Below are 22206 nucleotides of genomic sequence, written 5' to 3' on the forward strand. Positions count from 1 at the left end.
TTATCGGCTGATTGGATAACTGCATAAATAGGCAGATTTACAGGTGTTCTGTCAAAGTGAAACGCAGTGTGAGTGTGCATACAATTAAAAATGCTTAGGTTCGCAACACATACTTGATATAACATTGCTTTTGTTAAACTTTTTCTCTTCAATTCAAAAGATTACACACCACTGTGCTTGGACTGTGCTGACCAACATTTTTGTATTATGATTCCAGTGCAGATCATTTCTTGTCTGTTACTTACCTGAGAGCGTTTAATAAGCCTTCCACACTGTTTGGGGGCTGATCCTTGAGAACTTTAATGCATCCTTTCATCTGTTCAGTGACAAATATTGCAGTGAGGTTAGAATAATTATACTCACTCTGATGGATAAAAAGTTTGATTCGTGATTTCTGATTGATTTGATTATTTAAAGGTGCTATATGTAACATGTATTTCAAGAATGCTTATAAGAACAAGCATTATGAGTAAAACCGTGCTTGTTTAAGTCTAATTAGATATACACTCATAATCTGGCAACAGAATTCAGAAACTTTTAAACTTTCTATATAATCTTAATATTAACCTAAACCATTCTGGCATCAGCTTGTTTGCAAAAAAAAGTTTTTTTTATAGTTAAAGTCTACTTACATCTATTTTGGATGACTTGGCAAATGCACCAACAGGATGTACATAGTCATAGAGTATGATGACGCCCACCATGACACGCAAACAGAATGACACAGTGGCCTCACTGCTGAAACGGCAACGGTACTCGCTGCAAAGAGTCCATGAACAATGTTATACACCGATTAGGCATAACATTATGACCACCTGCCTAATATTAAGTTGGTCTCCCTTTTGCTGCCAAAACAGCCCTGACCTGTCGAGCATTAAGAGCAATAAATTCTTTAGCGATTTGAGTTACAGTAGCTCTTCTGTCAAATAAGGGAAATGAAAAAAAAAATCCATAAATCACAATATATGATTTTTAAACTATTTATTTGTATGATACAGCTGCAAATAAGTATTTGAACACCTGTCTATCAGCTACAATTCTGACCCTCAAAGACCTATTAGTCTGCCTTTAAAATGTCCACCTCCACAACATTTATTATCCTAAATTAGATGCACCTGTTTGAGGTCGTTAGCTGCATAAAGACACCTGTCCACCCCATACAATCAGTAAGAATCCAACTACTAACATGGCCAAGACCAAAGAGCTGTCCAAAGACACCAGAGACAAAGTTTTACACCTCCACAAGGCTGGAAAGGGCTACGGGGAAATTGCCAAGCAGCTTGGAGAAAAAAGGTCCACTGTTGGAGCAATCATTAGAAAATGGAAGAAGCTAAACATGACTGTCAATCTCCCTCAGACTGGGGCTCCATGCAAGATCTCACCTCGTGGGGTCTCAATGATCCTAAGGAAGGTGAGAAATCAGCCCAGAACTACACGGGAGGAGCTGGTCAAAGACCTGAAAAGAGCTGGGACCACCGTTTCCAAGGTTACTGTTAGTAATACAGTAAGACGTCAAGGTTTAAAATCATGCATGGCACGGAAGGTTCCCCTGCTTAAACCAGCACATGTCCAGGCACGTCTTAAGTTTGCCAATGACCATTTGGATGATCCAGAGAAGTCATGGGAGAAAGTCATGTGGTCAGATGAGACCAAAATAGAACTTTTGGGTCATAATTCCACTAAACGTGTTTGGAGGAAGAAGAATGATGAGTACCATCCCAAGAACACCATCCCTACTGTGAAGCATGGGGGTGGTAGCATCATGCTTTGGGGTGTTTTTCTACACATGGGACAGGGCGACTGCACTGTATTAAGGAGAGGATGACCGGGGCCATGTATTGCGAGATTTTGGGGAACAACCTCCTTCCCTCAGTTAGAGCATTGAAGATGGGTCGAGGCTGGGTCCTACAACATGACAAAGACCCAAAGCACACAGCCAGGATAACCAAGGAGTGGCTCTGTAAGAAGCATATCAAGGTTCTGGCGTGGCCTAGCCAGTCTCCAGACCTAAACCCAATAGAGAATCTTTGGAGGGAGCTCAAACTCCTTGTTTCTCAGCGACAGGCCAGAAACCTGACTGATCTATAGAAGATCTGAGTGGGCCAAAATCCCTCCTGCAGTGTGTGCAAACCTGGTGAAAAACTACAGGAAACGTATGACCTCTGTAATTGCAAACAAAGGCTACTGTACCAAATATTAACATTGACTTTCTCAGGTGTTCAAATACTTATTTGCAGCTGTATCATACAAATAAATAGTTAAAAAATCATTGTGATTTCTGGATTTTTTTTTTTAGATTATGTCTCTCACAGTGGACATGCACCTACGATGACAATTTCAGACCCCTCCATGATTTCTTAGTGGAAGAACTTGTAAAATAGCTGCCTGTTCAAATACTTATTTTCCTCACTGTATATATATATATATGAAGGTGCATCTCAATACATTTGTCAGGGAAAAGTAAATTTATTTCAGTAACTTAAGTCAAATTGTGAAACCCTTGTATTAAATAAAATCAATGCACACAGACTGAAGTAATTTAAGTCTTTGGTTTTTTTTAATTGTGCTGAATTTGTCTCACATTTAACAAAAACTCTCAACAAATTAGAATATGGTGACATGTCAATCAGCTAATCCACTCAAAACACCAGCAAAGGTTTCCTGAGCCTTCGAAATGATCTCTCAGTTTGGTTTAACAGGCTACACAATCATGGGGAAGACTGCTGATCTGACAGTTGTCCAATAGACAATTGTTTACACCCTTCACAAGGAGGGGAAGCCACAAACATTTATTGCCAGAGAAGCTGCTGTTCACAGTGTGCTGTATGTTAACAGAAAGTTGAGTGGAAGGAAAAAGTGTGGATGAAAAAGATGCACAACTAACCAAGAGAACCGCAGCCTTGAGAGGCTCGTCAAGCTAATTCGATGTAAGAATTTGGGTGAACTTCACAAGAAATGGACTGACGCTGGGGTCAAGGCATCAAGAGCCACAACACAGACGTGTCAAAGAATTTGACAGTTTGACAGTTGTCTTATTCCACTTGTTAAACCACTCCTGAACCACAGACAATGTCAAAGCGTCTTACCTGGGCTAAAGAGAAGAAGAACTCGACTGTTGCCCAGTGGTCCAAAGTCCTCTTTTCATATAAGAGCAAGTTTTATATTTTATCTGGAAAAGGTCCTAGAGTCTGGAGGAAAGGTGGAGAAGCTCAAAGCCCAAGTTGCTTGAAGTCCACTGTTAAGTTTCCACAGTCTGTGGTGATTTGGGGTGCAGTGTCATCTGCTGGTGTTGGTCCACGTTTTTTTTTTTTTTTTTAAACCAAAGTCACTGCATCTGTTTACCAAGATATTTTAAAGCACTTCATGCTTCCTGCAGCTTTTTAAAGATGCTAATTTTATTTTCCAGCAGGATTTGGCACCTTCCCACACACAAAATTTGGCTAAATGACCATGGTGTTGGTGTGCTTGACTGGTCAGCAAACTCACCAGACCTGAACCCCATGGAGAATCTATGGTGTATTATCAAGAGGAAAATGAGAAACAAGAGACCAAAAAATGCAGATGAGCTGAAGGCCACTGTCAAAGAAACCTGGGCATCCATTCCACTTCAGTAGTGCCATAGCCTGATTACCTCCATGCCAGGTCGACTTGAGGCAGTAATTAAAGCAAAAGGAGCCCTTACCAAGTATTGAGTGCAAATACAGTAATTGAACATACTTTCCAGGAGAGATGAATTTGTGGGTTTTTATTAAATGTGAGCCAAAGTCTTCACAATTAAAAGAACCAAAAACTAGAACTATTTCAGTCTGTGTGCTCAAAAAAAAAACATTTTAGTTCTCAAGAACCAATCCTACAGAAGTGAAACTTAAATATACCTTGCAGTAGTCAATGTGCAGCTTGTATAGCAGTATAGATGTCCTCTGAAAATAACTCAACATACAGCCATTATTGTCTGCCATAACTGCCAACAAAAGTGAGTACACCCTAAGTGATAGCTGTATGTTTTTGTCTGCTTGACAAGATCATACAAATTTGTGTATCTTGTATTAAAGTAGTAGTTAATTTGGTGCTTTGAGTACAATTCTCTCATGCTGACCACTGGATGTTAACATGGCACCTCATGCCAAAGAACTCTAAAGATTTGATTTGTTGCTCTTCACAGAGATGGTCTATACTATAAGAAAATCAGTAAGACCCTGACATCGAGTTAGAGTACAGTGGCCAAGGTCATACAGAGGTTTAGAGGTTGCAGAATTGAAAGGTTCGCTTGTCAGCGCTCAGACCATACGCCACACACTGCAACAAGTCGGTTTGAATGGCCGTCATCCCAGAACGAAGTCTCTTCTGAAGCTGGCTCACAAAAAAGCCTGACAACAGTTTGCTGAAGACAACATGTCCAAGAACATAAATTACTTGAACCATGTCCTGTGGTCTGATGAGACTAAGATTAACTTGTTTGGCTCAGATGGCATCCAGCATGTGTGGCGACGCCCTGGTGAGGAGAACCAAGAAAATTGTATCTTGCCTACAGTCAGGCATTGTGGTGGTGGCATCATGGTCTGGAGCTGCATGAGTGCTGCAGGTACTGGGGAGCTGTGGTTCATTGAGAGAAACATGGATTTTAACGTGCGACATTGTGAAGCAGAACATGATGTCCTCCCTTCAGAAACTGGGCCTGAACGTCAGTTTTCCAACTTTCCAATAATAACAACCTTGAACACAGCGCCAATATGACAACTGCCTTGCTGAGGAAGCTGAAGGTAATGGAGTGGCCAAGTATGTCAGCAGACCTGAACTCTATTGAGCCCCTGTGGGGCATCCTCAAGCGGAAATTGGAGAAGCGCCTAACATCAAACAACAACCTGTGCAGCTCTGGTAAATTCCATACCAAGGAGGATTAAGGCAGTGTAGGTAACAAATGGTGCTCACACAAAATGTTGACAATTTAGATACAGTTTTGACATGTTCACTAAGAGTGTACTTACTTTTGTTGGCAGCTATTTTGACATTAATGGATGTATGTTATTTTCAAAGGACAATAAATCTACACTGCTATACAAGCTTTGCATTGACTACTCTATAATATATCCAAGTTTCATTTCTATAGTATTATCCCTTGAGAAGAAATACTGAAATGGTCGCTGAAATGTGAGGGTTTTACCCACTTTTGTGATATACTGTATATTTAATATACATAACACATATACAGACGCTCCCCACCTTACGAACGAGTTACGTTCCGAACGACCGTTCGTACCATGAATTTGTTCGTAAGTTGTTAATGTGTTCGTTATTGACTACGCATATCTCCTAATGATACGGTGGCTGAGAAGTGCAAAACACATTAACAAATCCGAAAACAAAATAAGAAATGCAAAACCAAATTTCCAAATTTGAGGACAGGTTTGTTTGTATCCACGAAAGTTTGTAAAGGGAATGTTCGTAAAGTGTGGAGTGCCTGTAATTTCAAATAAAAGAGGAACAACAACTTACTGTGTCTCTAGCATGACTTTACACACACTAGCCATAGTGCTCAACACATCTGTTGTGTTCTCAATAGGTAAGTTCTTGTTCTGTAGAAAAAAAGAACATCTTTCTATATCATTTTGTCCCTTTCATATCTTATTGTCAGAGCAGTTGGTTTTGTGTCCGTGCCCTGCCAATAAGACAAAATTAGATAGCCTGGCATTTCTTACCTCAGATACAAACTTTGTGGTGCCATCACTCAAAGCCTTTAGCATAGGTGTGGCATCTGCATAAAATAAAGATATTCTATTGGCTAGCTCGTTGTTGACCTCATTTTCTCCTTCTGACTGCAAAAAAAAAGGCATTTATTTGCAGAAAACAATGACAAGGTGAAGATGAAAGAAAACAGAAACAGTTAATCTTACTAACCCTATTATGTCCAAATTTCAACAAATATTAACAGAACAATAGGCCTGAACTTAGAAAGCAACAATTCAAATTTAATTACATGCACAGACAGTTTTTGCAGAAAGATGAATGAGGTACAAGTGCTGGGTTTACCAGTGTGAATATATCACAGATGCTAAACCCTCTTGCTACAAATTGTAATTCAAAACCTGCCTGTAATATTCAGATACTTTTGAAGCAACTGATTCAATCAGTTTCATGAGAATCAGATATATCAGAACTAAGCTCTGCAGGATGGTGCAAAGACTGGCCCCTGCTAATACATAATTAATAACATGGCACATTTGAAATGATCTCAATTTTTAACGTGATGTTATTAATTATGTAAATTGTCTGGTCTAGTCGAAAGAGAGGCTGATAAAGTGGTGTGATGAGCAGCACTGCTTGACCTGTAGCAGACCTGAATGTTCTGGAAACCGTAACTTTTTAAGAATAGGATGTTTACTCCATTCTTAATTACAGAATCACAGACAATTATTTATTCTAATGATTTTGTAGTTATTATTACATGACTAAAAAAATAGGAAACAAAAAAAGAAAATGTTTCGATTCCTCATGGTAATCTTGTTCAATTTCATGAATGATTGAATTCACAGTATAATATATTACATCCACCTGCAAATTCTGTCAGAGTCACAAAAAAAAACAAGTACTAAATTTAACACTAGTTAGCACCCGCTATGCTTAGTGGCTTAAGGCTAGTGAGCTAAATTAGTGTGCTTGGGCTCTAGGGAGCTGCCATGGCTGAAGGGTGGCTGAGTTCAGCAGGGAGGAATGAGAGGGGATTACCAGCCTACCTCCTCTGGGATCAACACAAGGAGTATCTCAGGGGTGAATGTTCGACAGATCTCAGTTCAGAGAAATGTGTCTCAGGGGACATTATACAGTATGTGCAGAACTACAGGTGCATGAGTGTGTCCTCAATGCACCTCCCACCTGAAATTTATCTGACCTTTGGAGGCGGCAGTTTCTCAATCTCAAATATCCCCAAAAGGCTGTTTTGTACATGAGTGTGTTATGAAAATTTTTTAAAGGCAGCACTTGTATAGATACACATACAAAGTGAGAGTGTAAGAATGAAATGAGATGTATGACAAAATCAGAAAAAGACAATAAGGTTAGGACACAATGTCCTAATATACATGCTGATAAGGGGACTTCAATTTTTATAGATACTTACTGGGACATTATTAATTCTCATGCGGTTCAGAGTCCTCCTGTAGTAACTAAAGTCATTTTGGATAGAAGGATTCGTCATCTGAGGAAAATAAATAGACAAACAAGATTAATATTCATGTGAATTAGGGATGCGTGTGCACGTGCGTGTGTGTGTTTCTGTGTGCGTGCACATGCTAGCTGTGTGGCACTTCTGTATCTATCTTTAGCACAGAGTCAGCTCTTTTGCACTGCCCTCTATGATAGGACCAATTGACAAATGCAGAATTAACACAGCTTAAGGCAATTTGAAAGGCAAAGGACAAAGACAGGATTAAAAGGATTATGACTCCTTCAGATTACCAAAATTACCCTGTTTATCTCATCATTTTGGATGTTTTTCTCTATTTGCTCCCATTAAAAAAATGTTACTAAGCAGAAGTTAGGTTCATGAAGTTAGGTTTATGCCTTAGGTTCATGTTAGGTTAATGCCTGTATAAATGTGAATATTTAATAAAAAATTCTGATTAGTACAACATGTACAATGGTTTCCAAGAAACTGTTTTTAGGATACAAAGAGGAAAATTTTAATCAGTGTAAGGTGGAAAGTCAAACAGAAACTAAAAATGGATCATAATTTAGAGTTTATTTAAAAGAACATGAGCTTACAAAGAGATGTAAAAATTCTGAGCAACTGTGTAAACTGTATAAACCCAAAATCATTATACTGTTTATGTCTCTGGTGTAGCATATAATATTTTCACCCTCGAAAAAAAAACAGCACAGATGATTTGACTAACATTACAGTGGAGTGAGCCGAGCTGTTTTTTTCCTTGAATGATATACTATATATAAAAAAATGTTTTTCACTTCTGGCTAGCATCGTAGGTGTTTCTCAGTATGTGTTTGAATAAAATGTGACTTTAGTGAATTATTCCAAATAATGCCAGGTTTCTATAGCACTTCACTTTGCTCAGTTTCCAAGTCCATCCATTTATCTGGGCATGCAAAAGGAAAGAAGATATTGAGAAGCAAATACTACAGTTGCATCATCAAGTGCTTCATGCCACCATTAAACAAACATTTAAACATACATCATTGGAATTTAGTTATTGTTTTGACTATTAACTACCTGTCTGACCAGGCAAATAGGAATAAAACTAATATAATGTTTGTACCTGGTACCTCGGCTAGTGATTTGATTGATGCTGATATATGGAAGCGTTTTAGGATTCAGAAAGCACAATATTAACATTGATGATTTAGGAGGTCGTAAATTAGATGGGAGTAAAACTTGTTACATCAAAATGTAAATGAATCATAAATAAGTAAATAAATAAATAAGTATACAAATAACTGCAAACAACCAGTGTCACATAAATCCCTTCACCCCTCCCCTGGTGTTCCCAGGATATGCTCCTACTCCACAAAGACTCTGACCAAGTAAAGATACTGAATAAAGAAAGCAACAAATAAAATAAAAAATGTGTAAATGTATCAAATTAATTAATACACAGGAAAAACCAAACAGATAAAACTCTTACAATTGTAAATACAAACAAATTTATTGGTATTAAAATGAATATATAATTTGCCTTAAACCTTACCTATATTTATAAAGATGTTTTAGAATGTTTAAATGTTTAAAAAAAAAGTAAACAACTACCAAATTTACTGTCTAAATACTGGCTTAATGTAAGTGAACGAGAGCTTTTTAACATTACATTTTATTACATTAGAGTTAGCTGTGTTAGGTTTGATGGATATTTCTAGCTGTTCCTAGTGTGCTGAATTACATTGACAGACTAAATTAGGTCACAGTGCCAAGCTGATGCACCAAAGAGGGCAAGGATGAATTCCATGCTACCTTCTACCCCTACCTGTCTGTTTTTAGCACCACCAACTGGGGGAAACATTAATTGGGCCACCTCCTCGCACTGCCTTGGGGTGTACTGTGCGTGCGTGTGTGTGTGTGTGTGTGTGTGCGTGTGTGCATGTAAGTGTGGGTACATGCAGACGCGCATGTGAGTGTGCTTGTTTGTGTGTATGTGTGTGTTCTAGCATGGAGGGAATGAAAGAGACTGGGAGATGGCAAAGAAAATATCTTTGGGACAAACAAGGCTCAGGCTAGACAGAAGTGGATATGATTGCTTGTGACATATGAGGTCAGCATCTGTGGCCACATTAGCAAAAATACAAGGCAACTCTTTACATTTGTAGCAGCATCTCAACCACAGACAGAGGTCGAGTGACATGAATGGATGTGTATAAACTGACTTGAAATTCTTCACTGATAGAGATAGAAGTGTAATAAAGTAACTCAAAGTGATGGGGCTTCATTGAAAAAAAAGAGTACTCTGCTGTGTAGTTGGAGCGTATTTGTCTCAGAATTGAAAAGGGAGTGAAAAAGACTGTATGTGTTGCCAAAAATACTGGTGGCCACAATGTGACAGTGGGGAAAATAAAATATCTCACTTGCCACTTTAATCCAACTGTAGATCCCTTGGGTGTTGTGCAGGTGCACAACTACAAACAATCTTCTCATTAGCTACTGGCTAATCATATTATCCAGCAATTACTGAGACGTTGACGCTTTTTAAGCTACTTAGCCTGGTCATTAACCAGCATCTGTGAAAGGTCCACAAATGTGACCTGCACAGAGCTTTACAATACAAGAAATTATTAGGCCAAAATATTGATTTTGCTAAGTAAGAAATAAAGCATTATGGGGCGTGCAGTCAAAGAAAGTGTTGAGATCATTGTTGAAAAAAAAAAAATCAGTTACTTGACCTCAACCTAATTGAGCATGCTTTTCACTTACTGAGAACAAAACTGAAGGCAAAAAGACCCACAAACATCTACCTACTGATGGTGGCTGAGGTAAAGAACTGATAAGATAAAGAACTGGCAAGTCATTTCCAGAGAAAAAAATTAATTTGGTCATGATCACATTTTGCAGAATTCAGACAGTCATTGACTTTAAAATCAAATTCTCATCCAAGTATTTAAAACAATCTTATAATTATGTTAGCTTCTCCAATTACTATTGGCCTGTAAAAATGGAGGGACCATAGCTGTTAACAATTAATGTAGTATTTTTATAAAATCCTTTGAATTAAGGCAGAAAGAAATATATACTTTGTGCCACTGCCCAAAAACCTATGAATATAATTTTGTCTCCCATGCCAAGCTTTGTTTTCCAATTTAATAAGACATAAATCCTTCTGCAAGAGCAAAAAATCAGACACTCAGCCAGACATTATAGACAGTAATGGTGTAAATCACAATCGAGAGTATACAATTCCACCTAAATTACAATGGCACTTTATTAATAAATGACACATATTTTAAAGGTTTATAGTTATTGTAATGTTACGGAACATTTAATGTTCCATAAAATTCCTGTTATCCCCCTATATTACAAAAGCTATTAACCTCTATAAAAAGCTGGCACTGCTGTTTGACAAAGCTTCTAGAAAATGACTCAATGCGTGTGAATGGGTTTGTGAATCACCTTCAGCTCGTCAAAGCGGAGAGTGAAGTGCAGAATCTCAGCAAACTGCTTGGCAAGGGCCTGTTCGCGCTCCAGGTGCTGTGTGGCGTCACTGTATGTCTCATTAGTCAGAGCTCTTAACAGGCTGTGTAGTGCTGCTTCTGTAGGGTCAAAGGTCAAATAAGTACTTTCAGGCACAGTCCTATAGAGTTAATAATATATCAATTGTATAGTTAAAACTACAGTTACAGGTCGTGATATATTGTTTATAATATCAAATATGATATATTTATATAATATAAATATGCAGGGTGATATTAATGATATTAAAGTACACAGGAATGCACAAGCCTGATAATAAAATCACTGCTTTCATTACATTTTATTATTTTCTTTAATGTGAATAAATGTATCTAATATTTCCACCTTGAAGATTTAACCTTTCCAGATTTCCTTTGACCACTGACTTACAATTTTGGACATGTTTACAAATTGTAAAACACGAAATTATGTTATCAAATCCATTTATTAGTTTTATTACATGAGCTTTACTTCATAAAGTCACGTGATTTACTGTTACACTAGACGAGTAAAACCCTTAAGTGAACAACACTTACAAGCTGAGCTTAACCTACATCTTCAGCTCTTACTGTCCCTCTTTATCCGTAGTGTAAATATATAGTGTGCTTCAGTGATTACATTAAACTACACAACTCTACTTATATTTCAGGTACATAATCACTGTCAGGCTGCAAGTTTCAAGGTAACTTTTTTTTTATTATTCAGTTTGTTTATAATTTATCCAAAAGAGCATCGGAATAACATTAATTGATGCATGAGCTAAATGAATACAATGCTTTTGTGTTTTTTTCGTGTAAAACACAAAAATTAGGTCATATGATTTAAACACACTCAAGGTTTAAGGTCTTCCCATGGTAAGATTTTGACACCATTAAAAAGGACAGTCAAAACAGAGCTGAGACACAGAAAGTCTTGCACCATGGTGCAGGGAGGGATTCTGGAGATGGCAAAGTTGGGGGAATGCCACTTTATATTAAATCACTTCAGCCCAGAGCATGCTTAACGTAACTTGGGACTTAACGTAATCCCAGGTTCTTTGATAACAGAGTGAGGTGTTTTACTATGGGAATGCACATCGGGTGAGGGTCTCTGCCCAAGATGGTTGCTCCACGTGACGATGGATACAGGCGGGATGCAAACTCTCTGCTTTTTGACTCATTCCCCTTGGTGGGGGGGATGACCGTTGACATGGATAGAGAAAGAGTATAGAGAAAATCGAGACTCATCACAACACGTTAGTCTATTGATATTCGCAGTATATTCCTTAGTTAGCCCTTCAAAGGCTTTGCCTTGACGTGTGAAGCCCTTTGTTAACTTGATGCTTGTGTTATTTAATACCCAGCAGGTCGGAAAAAGCAATAGCGTGCCTCGACGCGGACACTATAACAAGTTTTGCGATGTTGCTCAGCACAATCCTGTATGACTGGTCTCGCATTCGATGGCAGAATCCAATGATGGCCCGCACGATGAACAGTTTAGCAAAAACCAGCTGGGAACTGGATGTGCTGAGAGAGCTTGATGTAGTCCCTCATAGGAAAAAGGGTGAACGATATTGTAAGGGGTCGACCTTAGTAATAAAGGTGAGGTTGAGCCTGATCTTAGGTCCACCTGTCTGTCAAGACAGACGTGGTGTCATAGGAGCCTCCGTAGTTGGTCACGCCCAAAGCGATTCCAATAGTGAAATACCAAGCAAAGTTAGAGAAAGAACTGTAATAAGGGAAAGAAAGGAGTGAAGCAGCATGACAACTGAACACAAGTCTGACCTACTTTACCACATTGCATAACGCATGGAGGGTGAGGCTGTATGGTTGTAGTGTCAAGGACAGGTCTCAATAAAATAACCTGCCTGGAGTTTGTTTGTCACAGGGTACCGGTGGAAATTGGGCTACTGTTGGCTGAAGGAGGAAAAGGATAAAAGGAAGACATCTAAAGAGACAGCAAGGAAAGGAGGAGTAGAGTAGAGTAGAGGTTGGAGTTGGTACTTTAAATGTTGGTACTATGACTGGTAAAGGGAGAGAGGTAGCTGATATGATGGAGAGAAAGGTAGATATGTTGTGTGGTTAGGAGACTTAGTGGAAAGGGAGTAAGGCCAGGAACATTGAAGAGGAGTTTAAACTGTTTTTTCATGTTGTGGATGGAAAGAGAAATGGTGTAGGGGTGATTCTAAAATAAGAGTACAGTAAGAGTGTAGTGGAGGTGAAGAGAGTTTCTGATAGGGTGATAAACGTGAAACTGAAAGGGATGATGATAAATGTCATCAGTGCCTATGCTCCACAAGTGGGTTGTGAGATGGAGGAGAAGAAATTTTTTTGCAGTGGGTTAGATGAAATGGTAGAAGGTATACCTAGGAATGAAAGAATGGTGATTGGGGCAGACTTTAATGGGAATGTAGGTGAAGGGAACAGAGGTGATGAGGAGGTGATGGGTAGGTATGGTTTTAAGGAGAGGAATGTGGAGGGGCAGATGGTGGTAGATTTTGCTAAAAGGATAGAAATGGCAGTGGTGAATACTTATTTTAAGAAGAAGGAGGAGCATAGGGTGACATAAGAGTGGAGGAAGGTGCACACAGGTGGACTATGTTCTATGTAGGAAAGGCAACTTGAAGGATGATGGTCTGTAGTATGGTTTTAGAGGTAAAGAAGAAGAGGAGAAGAGTGAGGTCTGAAAGAAGAATAAGACAGTGGAAACTAAAGAAGGAAGACTGTAGTCTGAGATTCAGGGAAGATGTCAGACAGTGGATCAGTGGTGTTGAAGAGGTGCTGGATGATTGGGCAACTACTAAAGAGGTGATAAGGGATGACAGAAAGGTACTTGGTGTGACATCTGGAAATAGAAAGGAAGATGGTGGAATGAGGAAGTGCAGGAAAGCATAAGGAGAAAGAGGTTGGCAAAACAGAATTGAGATCGACAGAGTGATGTGACAAGTAGGCAGGAGTACAGGGAGGTGTGGCAGTAGGTAAAGAGGAATGTGGCAAAAACAAAGGAAAAGGCATATAAGGATCTGTATGAGAAGTTGGACACTAAGATTGGCTAGGCAGAAGGACCAAGCTGGGAAGGATGTGCTACAAGTTAGAGCAATAAAGGATTGAGATGGAAATGTGTTGACTAGTGAGGAGAGTGTGTTGAGAAGGTGGAGGGAGTACAGGCAGTCGTCGACTTACAACCTATGCAACTTATGACCATTCGACTTTACGACCACAATCGCTAGCTGCGGCGTATGACAGTAAGAAACAAAATGGTGTAGAGATGATACAAATGGCATAAAATGAACAAAGGAAATGATGATATAGAGCAGAGTGCTGAGAGAGGAATTGTGGTACTGTTTAAGGAAGTAAGGTGTGTCAGAGAAGTATGTGAGGGTGGTGCAGGACACGTATGAGGACAGTGTGACAGCAGTGAAGTGTGCAGTAGGAACGACAGACTGGTTCAAAGTGGAGGTTGGACTGCATCAAGGATTGGCTCTGAGCCCTTTCCTGTTTGCAGTGGTGATAGACAGATTGACAGACGAGGTCAGAGAGGAGTCTCCGTGGACTATGATGTTTGCAGATGATATTGTGATTCGTGGTGAGAGTAGGGAGCAAGTTGAGAAGAGCCTGGAAAAGTGGAGGTACGTGCTGGAGAGAAGGGGAATAAAAGTCAGTAGAAGTAAGACAGAGTACATGTGTGTGAATGAGAGGGAGGGCAGTGGAGTGGTGCGGTTGCAGGGAGAAGAGGCAGAGAAGGTGGAGGAGTTCAGGTACCTGGGGTCAACAGTGCAAAGTAATGGAGAGTGTGTTAGAGAAGTGAAGAAAAGAGTGCAGGCAGGGTGGAGGGGGGTATAGAGACGGCTGATCCGCTGTAGCGAAAAGAAGAAGATAACATAATGTGGAAAAAGTGAAGCGCTGGGAATACTTTCCAGATGCACTGTATTTAATGACATGGCACATCTGAAATACAAGAGCACACACTCTATATACAGTTTCTCAGGTGTTCGTGTGAGCTTACTTATTTGCTAAAAGGTTTCCAGTTGAAGAGCCTTGTTCAGAGCATAAATTTAAAACACAAGGGTGAGAAGTTTGGCAGTTTGATTTCTGACATCTGTGACTCTTTTAAGTCTTATAAAAAAAAAACTACAGCTTCTGAATTAAACTCTAGCTGCTGTAAAAATATTTTAATGGTCATTCAAAGGAACGCTTAATTATGCAGCCACAGATATGACTATGAGAAAACATGAAGAGTTACCTAATCTCTGTGAGAACTCATAGAACTTTTTGAGTTTGCCCACAAGGGGCACGACTGCAGCCCAAGCCTGGTCCTGCAATGCCTCATCATTGGGGTTCTGGATTGCCTGAAGAAGTAAATAAATAACAAACTCAGAGTTGATGATGGCACATCAGTAAGGAAAAATACACACACACACACACACACACACACACACACACACACACACACACACACACACACACACATATATATATATATATATATATATATATATATATACATATACATACATGAAATTTAGGCCTGGTTTTGTGTATATAATCACATTTTCAATTTATTATTTATTTTTGTTTAATCTCATGTCATAAATATGAGGTGTTTTTTTTCCTGACCTTTCTTTTAACTAATCTTTGATTCTTTATCCAACAGAGTGTGCATCTTGTTAATTATAATTAATGTTTTTTTTCAATAAAAAAAGAATGCAGTGTGAATCAAAGGAGAAAATAAAAGGGTGCATTCATTTATATTCACCAGTAGCCATGGTAAAGCTGGTGTGCTCTGGCAACTGAGTTGGTATAGCAACAGTCACTGTGGCAACATGATCATCAGTCACATTGACACGCTTTCTAAATTACTCAAAGGCATGATCAATTGACAAACTGAATAACACTACATGGGATGCCTGATCGTTTAACGCTTTTCTAGTGCATGTGTGTGTTCACATACAAATTATAACAAAAGCCCAAGAAATTCAGGAACGGTGGTGTTGTATAAAGCCATGGTTTACTTCTAAAGGATCTGCATTGAAGTGAAGATATGTGCAGTTAGTTTTCTATTCATACTGTATTTTTCACAAATATTTTTGGGTGCTTTTTTTGGTTTGGAATATTAGTCCATTAAAAGCACCAAGCAATAATAATATAATATAATATAATATAATATAATATAATATAATATAATATAATATAATATAATATAATATAATATAATATAATATAATATAATATAATGTAATGTAATGTAATGTAATATAATATTAAACATTATATATATAAATTATAACATTATATTCATATAAGATTAGATTAGATTAGATTAGATTAGATTAGAGGTCGACCAATATGGGTTTTCTCTGGCCGATGCTGATATTTAGAAATATAAAGAAATTGGCTGATATATGGTGCTATATATAAATTTTTGGACAGATTTTTTTAATTAATAAGAAATTATGCAAAAAAAAATTTGCTTAAATTACACATTTATTGAACAACACAAGCTACTCCAGTGCACTTTTTTTTTTACACATGTATTTTACAAAGTTACTTTCCTTCTCTTTTCAAAAATTATTCTCTTTCTCTCTGCAAATGTGATTCTCATTTTCTCCCCAAACGTTATTCTCATTTTCTTTCCAAATGTTATCATCATTCTCTCTCCAAATGCTATTCTCATTCTCTCTGAGATGAGCAGCATCATATTTAGCCAATGAAATAAATAAGGCTACATTAAGAACAAATAATAAGAACTTAAAGCCTAAGCACTAATCGGCTGTCGGGGAAAGTCAGGGGGATTTTGAGTCTGTCGGATCTGTCCGATTCTGCCAAATCAGCGGCGGAGCACGTCGGGAGAAAGAGAATCCAATTGGCTAATCAACGTAGTGAACGAGCACATGAAAAATAAACCAGACACGCTTGTTGTCATTCTTGCTCTAATCTTTGCAACTTAGCTGACATGATTGAAACAAGCTACAGTTTGTTTCTGTTAGTAATGATCACGGCAGGTGGAAACGCCGCTTGCTTTAGATTTACAGTTCTAACTCTTCTGGTTTTCCTCTTTGGATGCCGAATACAGGCTACTGCTGCCTGCCTTTATGAGAGTTTTGTTCTCTCATGCAAGCGCAAAATGTACACGCAGTCTTTATATGCCTAATTTGCAGCATATTCGTCCAATTCAGATTACTTAAATAATGCCAAAAATCTGCTTTTTTTTAAATAAGCAAATAAACAATATGAAATAAGAGGTGCTGGATCAGTATGTACCTCTCTTATCTCTTTCCCAGCTCCATTATAGGCCTGAAGTTCATCAAGAACTGCTCGAGCATCTTTCAGGACAACGTCCACTTGATTCCATGTCTCTCGCTCTGCATCTGTAGGCTGTGCATCTAGAAAACCAAAAAAAAGCATAATTATGTATGACATTGTATTAGGTTAACCTTTTCCCAATTGACTTGAATATGTGAAAGTTCATCTTTGAATAACAAACCAAATTGTGCTGTAAATATGTAATAGGCTGTAATGTCAGAAAGTACGTTAATCTGTAACCAATTAACATTTACATTACATTAACATAGCATTTCTTTGTGTTTTAGTGTACAGTACAAAATGAAGAATAAACATAAATAAGTATGTTAATTAACAAGATGCAGTAGGAGACACAATATCTTACAATATTATACAAACTTACAACAAATCATATCAAATATATCAAATCATATCAAATATATCAAAACAATCTAAAACTGCTATCAGCATAAGTTATTACATCTCTCTCTTTCTAAATATGATAGAAACATTGGTTTATAACTTGATTACCGATACGTACATCCCTTCTAACTGTGAACTGTGCATACTAGCGTACTAGCTTATTATCATTAGTTTTTAACATTATTAATGTTTGGCTCTGGAATTTAAGACAAACACAAATTTAAGTGAACAGGGAACAGAAATGATACAATCCACCAAATATGAGACCAATACACCATTACTCAGCTGCAAACATGACTTACATCACCCTTTTGTGTAAGTCTGTAAATCTGGAGAAAAACACACACGCTGGTTCATATTTGGTGACTCAGTAGCTAAAAGCAGAATAACAAAAAGCCTTCAGACACTATGGCACCAAAAATACCACTAGTAAAACTAATAATGTTTAATTTTGCTATGTACTAAGACAGTACACAGATTTAGTTTCATGCTGCTAAAAGTCGTCATGGGTAGTTTTCAAATGTTGAACGTTCAAATCAATTGAATTTGTTTACATGCATAATCGCCCCTATAAAATCCATTTTACATAACCAAGTGACTGACATCCCATAATGATGAAAGGCTGAGTAAGAGTGTTTGACATTCTTACTCAAATGAGACAGGTACAGCATATGGTAGCAGCCTCTCAGTACTGTTATCCTACAGTCCTGGAGGACCACAGCAGGGAACATCTGTGCAGTTTCCCACTGTAACTCAGCTGATGCACCTCATGGAGGACTTGTTAATTAGCTGAAGAATGAGAGAGTTTTACACTAAACACTGCAATTCTGCAACCCAGAAGGAAACACGTGTTCTAATCAGACCTCCGCAGATGAGCTTGTTCTCATTTATGAAGCAGTTAAAAAAAAAAAAAAAAAAAAGTGGAATTTTAAACACTGGAAAATTCAGGCACTCATCTGAGGAGCAATCACAACCATGACTTTGAACTTCAGTGGGCTTTAAATAGAGAGACATTTTTTAAAACCTCAAGCCTTTTACTAAGCGCATTTATGTAGTTGCTAAATTTGTATGTACATGTGGCAGAAAGCAGCCAGTTAAGTGAATGTGACATGTTATTCTTTAGTTTAAGGGTAATTTCATTATTGGTTATTGAAGAGATTTTCCTTGATTGCAGCTTATTTTGAATTTGAACATCTTGAAAGCTGTGATTAAGGAAAGCAAAACTTTACACAGTAGACACTGTAGCTGCGTGTGTTGAGAACAATTTATGTGTTCAGGTACGATTTCTTTGATTATTAGTTAAAGTTATAGAATTAGGGTTTGATTATTGCTGCACTCATTGATTAGATTACATTAAAGGACCTTTACTCAACATTTTTACCACAGTCTACATCCCACATCTGTAACATGTTTAAAATGACCTGAAACAAAACCAGAGACAGAGGGGAAATAAACTTTATAAAGCTGAAAACTCATTTTAAATAGATGTATTAGGTGCATTTGTTGGGGCAGTCAGTATGTGATACAATTTATGGCTATTTACAGTTACAGTTAAGTGTAAGAGTTTTTATATAAACTTAGAGAAGGACAGATTTGAGAAAATACTTTAAATGATGAATTATCAAAGTCCGAAAACTTATATCCATAGTTACAAAGGGGAAAGTCACATGTATTTCCTGTCAAATATAACACAATGCAAAATAAAAGCTGAATAAAAACTGGAAAACACTGTAATATTTTTTTTTAAGTTAATCTATTTTAGGAAAACTAAAACTATCATAATAGTTCTTGTTATATCGATCATATTAATCACTAAAAAAATCAATAACCATTCCATATACCTTTTTGGATGCTTTTAAAAATTAACTTCACAAAAAAGCATTCTAATATACTGCAGTTTTTTTTTCATATCATGTTCTGACGGTTACACATACACAATTTAAAAGAGCAATCTGTAGCTCATGAGTAACTCCTGAACAGTCAGAGTGAATTTTAGTATTCACTTTTCACTAATTGGCCTATCTTATGCTTTATAGATTTATAGCTGCAAATTTCCCAAAGTGTCATGATACCCTAGGTGAGCCAGCCCATTAATGGTTACAGTTTATATACCAGGCTATGTACAGTATATACTTTCCACTGTCTGTCTGCATGATGCGTACAACAAAATTAAATCAGAGAATACGTTTTTATATAAAAGTGATGTGTATGATTAGAGCATAATAAACTATTAAGAGCAAATGTTTTTAAACATTAAGTCAGATATATCTTGAAACACAATTATACTGGCTAGCTTTAAACTAATTTAGTTCAATTTAATTCAGTTTTATTTTGGTATAGAGCTTTAAACAATAAACATTGTCCCAAGGCAGGTTTACACAGACAAAGAGGTTATAATGATTGAATGTACAAGTTTAGTGCTTATAAGTTTGTTCCTCTAAAGTTTATCCATAATAAGCAAAGCCAGCAGCTACAGTGACAAGAAAAAACTCCCAGACATGGTACGAGAAAAAAAAGAACCCATCCTCATCTGGGTGGCACCGAATTTCAAAGTAACAGATTGCTGGGTGAGTTTTTTTTATCTGGTCATATTCAAGAGAAAAGTATAGGTGTTTTAGACTTAAATTCAAATAACTAGACACTTTTCAGTTTAGGGCATTGACGGAAAAAGCTGACAAAGAGATTGCAAACTACTTTAATGGTAAAGTTAAATAGTATAGTCCGAAATGTTTATCGTTAAAATCTTTTACTTCCTGGTTCACGAAACCATGTCAGGGTTTTGTTTTCACAGTTGAGGTATGATGGATTAGCACCAGGTTTAAATGCTTGAGTTTTTCTCTAGACATAATTGTGATTGAGGTACATGAAAAAGCACAGAATCTCACTTTCAAAATCGAGGAAGAAGTTGGGCTCTTCATTAAGGTCTGTACACGTCAAAACTTTTAGGAGGTTCCCCATGACAGGTACCTGAAGAGAGGAAGAGAGAAGAATTTAACTTTTTGACAAGATTTAAACTGAATTTATATACAATATTTCTCTGCAAATGACATGAAATATGAAAACATGAAACATGATGGAAGCCAGACTGACAAGTGGACAGACTGAGGCATAATATGACAGCTTGTGTTTCCTATCCAAAATGTGGCACTTTTTTGCTCTCTGACTTTTCCTCATTCACCAAGTGGTGCCAGGACCCAGATGTGCCACTCTTCCACCCTCCCCCTATTTGCCCCTCTCCAGACAGGCTGTGCGGTTTTCCTGCCCAAGAACACCCTACCAGATGTCATCACTAACTGCAAGCCTTGCCACACACACCCACACAGTGCATGTGAGTTACGGGAATCCCTGTGCTTCATGCCAAACCATGCGTGTCTGCTTACAGCTTAAAGGGGCCCCAGGCTCTCACTGTCAAATTTTTAGGAAATAAAAACAGAACATACTCTCTTCACGGAAAAAAGAGCTCTAAATAGCTTTCGCTCTGTAGCCGCCTGGGAAAAGTGCACAGGGTTAAGAACGTTGCGGTTACAACCTAATTCCGGGGTCACATGAGAAGCCACCAGGTCTCACTTTTTTAAAACGACAAATTCATCATCATGGGCCACTACACCACAGCTTACTATATTATTATAATACGCTATGTTGTAGCTATAATGTTAAAAACACCCTGACATTTATCTTAACACGCAATTTTAGTTTGTAACTGCAATTACGCACTTTATTTATTAAAAGTAAATCGTTTTGTTTATTTACTCGAAATAGAACAAATCTTTCAAATGAGCCCGTAATTTCAACGAATCTTGTCATATTTCACCTTTTATTAAATGTGTTTATAGAATATTTTTAAGAAAAATGAAGCTCAGAAGGAAGTAGCAGAGGTTGTGTTGGGGCCCCTGGTGAATTAGTGTTGCTACTACAGTTTGCTTTCAAAACCTTCCACTGACGTTAGTACAACCCAGGAGACCTGTAGCTTGCTAGTGTGAACATAGCGTGCATTTAAAGTCAATTTAAAGTAGGTACAGTGGGAATTAAAGCCAAATCCCACAGAGGTGTACAGTACACAGTTGCAAAAAAAAATTTGCATGAGTTTTTTTGGGAGGGTGAAAAATAAAAAATACACTATATTGGGTAAGAGAATCAAAATGCACATCATGTAACATAACACATAATTGCAGCTGCAAACTGAGTAAGGTAAATTCAAAGACATAAAAATGCATTCTTTACACCTAACTAGCTAGCAAAAGCAGACCACTGAATCTATAAACAATGTAACAAAATGTGAATGTGCATTTTACACTGCATCTTGTGTGAAAGTTTCAATGATTTGCTGTTAAATAAAAATAGAGTTAATTTAGTTATGCATTGCCTGTTATGTTGACAAATACAGTAATTTTAAGCGTAATCTGAACCAATGCACATGTATCATAGTCAGACTGAGATTGTGAGGATTTATCTGACCAATAGTAAGTATTTACGCAGTGTAAAACCAGTGTTAGCTGCAGGAATGTAAAATATTTTACAGTTGGCGGATTTTGTCAGTTGATTCTTAGAAAGTGTGCACCTGGAAGAGAACATTTTCCCAGGCTATCCTCTGGTGAAACCTGTGGCCTGCCGAAAACAAGTTCATGCAGACCTCTAGAAGTTTTTACACACATCCCACACTTTATCACTGACAGATTACAAAGAATTTGCCTTCTGCCATGTGAGGGCAGTAACACAGAAAAAGAAAACCCCACAGGTGGTAAATAACTTAAGAAAAAGATAGCATCTGAGGCAGGAACATAGAGACAGAGCGAGACTGATGACACACAGTGCTCATAAACTGTTTGTGTTCCCACAGTAGTTGTGAGGGTGTTACATAAT

At 37.6% G+C, this 22206-nt stretch overlaps 1 protein-coding gene across 4 annotated transcripts in view; it reads right to left on the reverse strand.

Moving 5' to 3' along the window:
- The window catches only part of fam49bb (family with sequence similarity 49 member Bb), a 65152-nt gene that overhangs the window by 3091 nt on the left and 39855 nt on the right, over positions 1-22206 (reverse strand). For all 4 annotated transcript variants that reach the window (XM_046833551.1, XM_046833548.1, XM_046833549.1 and 1 more), the window contains 9 exons: positions 20232-20313; positions 16903-17024; positions 14885-14990; positions 10604-10743; positions 7115-7192; positions 5697-5813; positions 5494-5573; positions 633-759; positions 246-316 (listed from right to left, as the gene is read on the reverse strand). In XM_046833551.1, coding sequence (XP_046689507.1) covers positions 246-316; positions 633-759; positions 5494-5573; positions 5697-5813; positions 7115-7192; positions 10604-10743; positions 14885-14990; positions 16903-17024; positions 20232-20304 — 914 coding nt within the window. In that variant the 5' untranslated portion in view covers positions 20305-20313. The remainder of the gene's footprint in view (positions 1-245; positions 317-632; positions 760-5493; positions 5574-5696; positions 5814-7114; positions 7193-10603; positions 10744-14884; positions 14991-16902; positions 17025-20231; positions 20314-22206) is intronic.

Source organism: Silurus meridionalis, chromosome 21, assembly GCF_014805685.1.
Source record: "Silurus meridionalis isolate SWU-2019-XX chromosome 21, ASM1480568v1, whole genome shotgun sequence".
Taxonomy (NCBI): Eukaryota; Metazoa; Chordata; class Actinopteri; order Siluriformes; family Siluridae; genus Silurus; species Silurus meridionalis.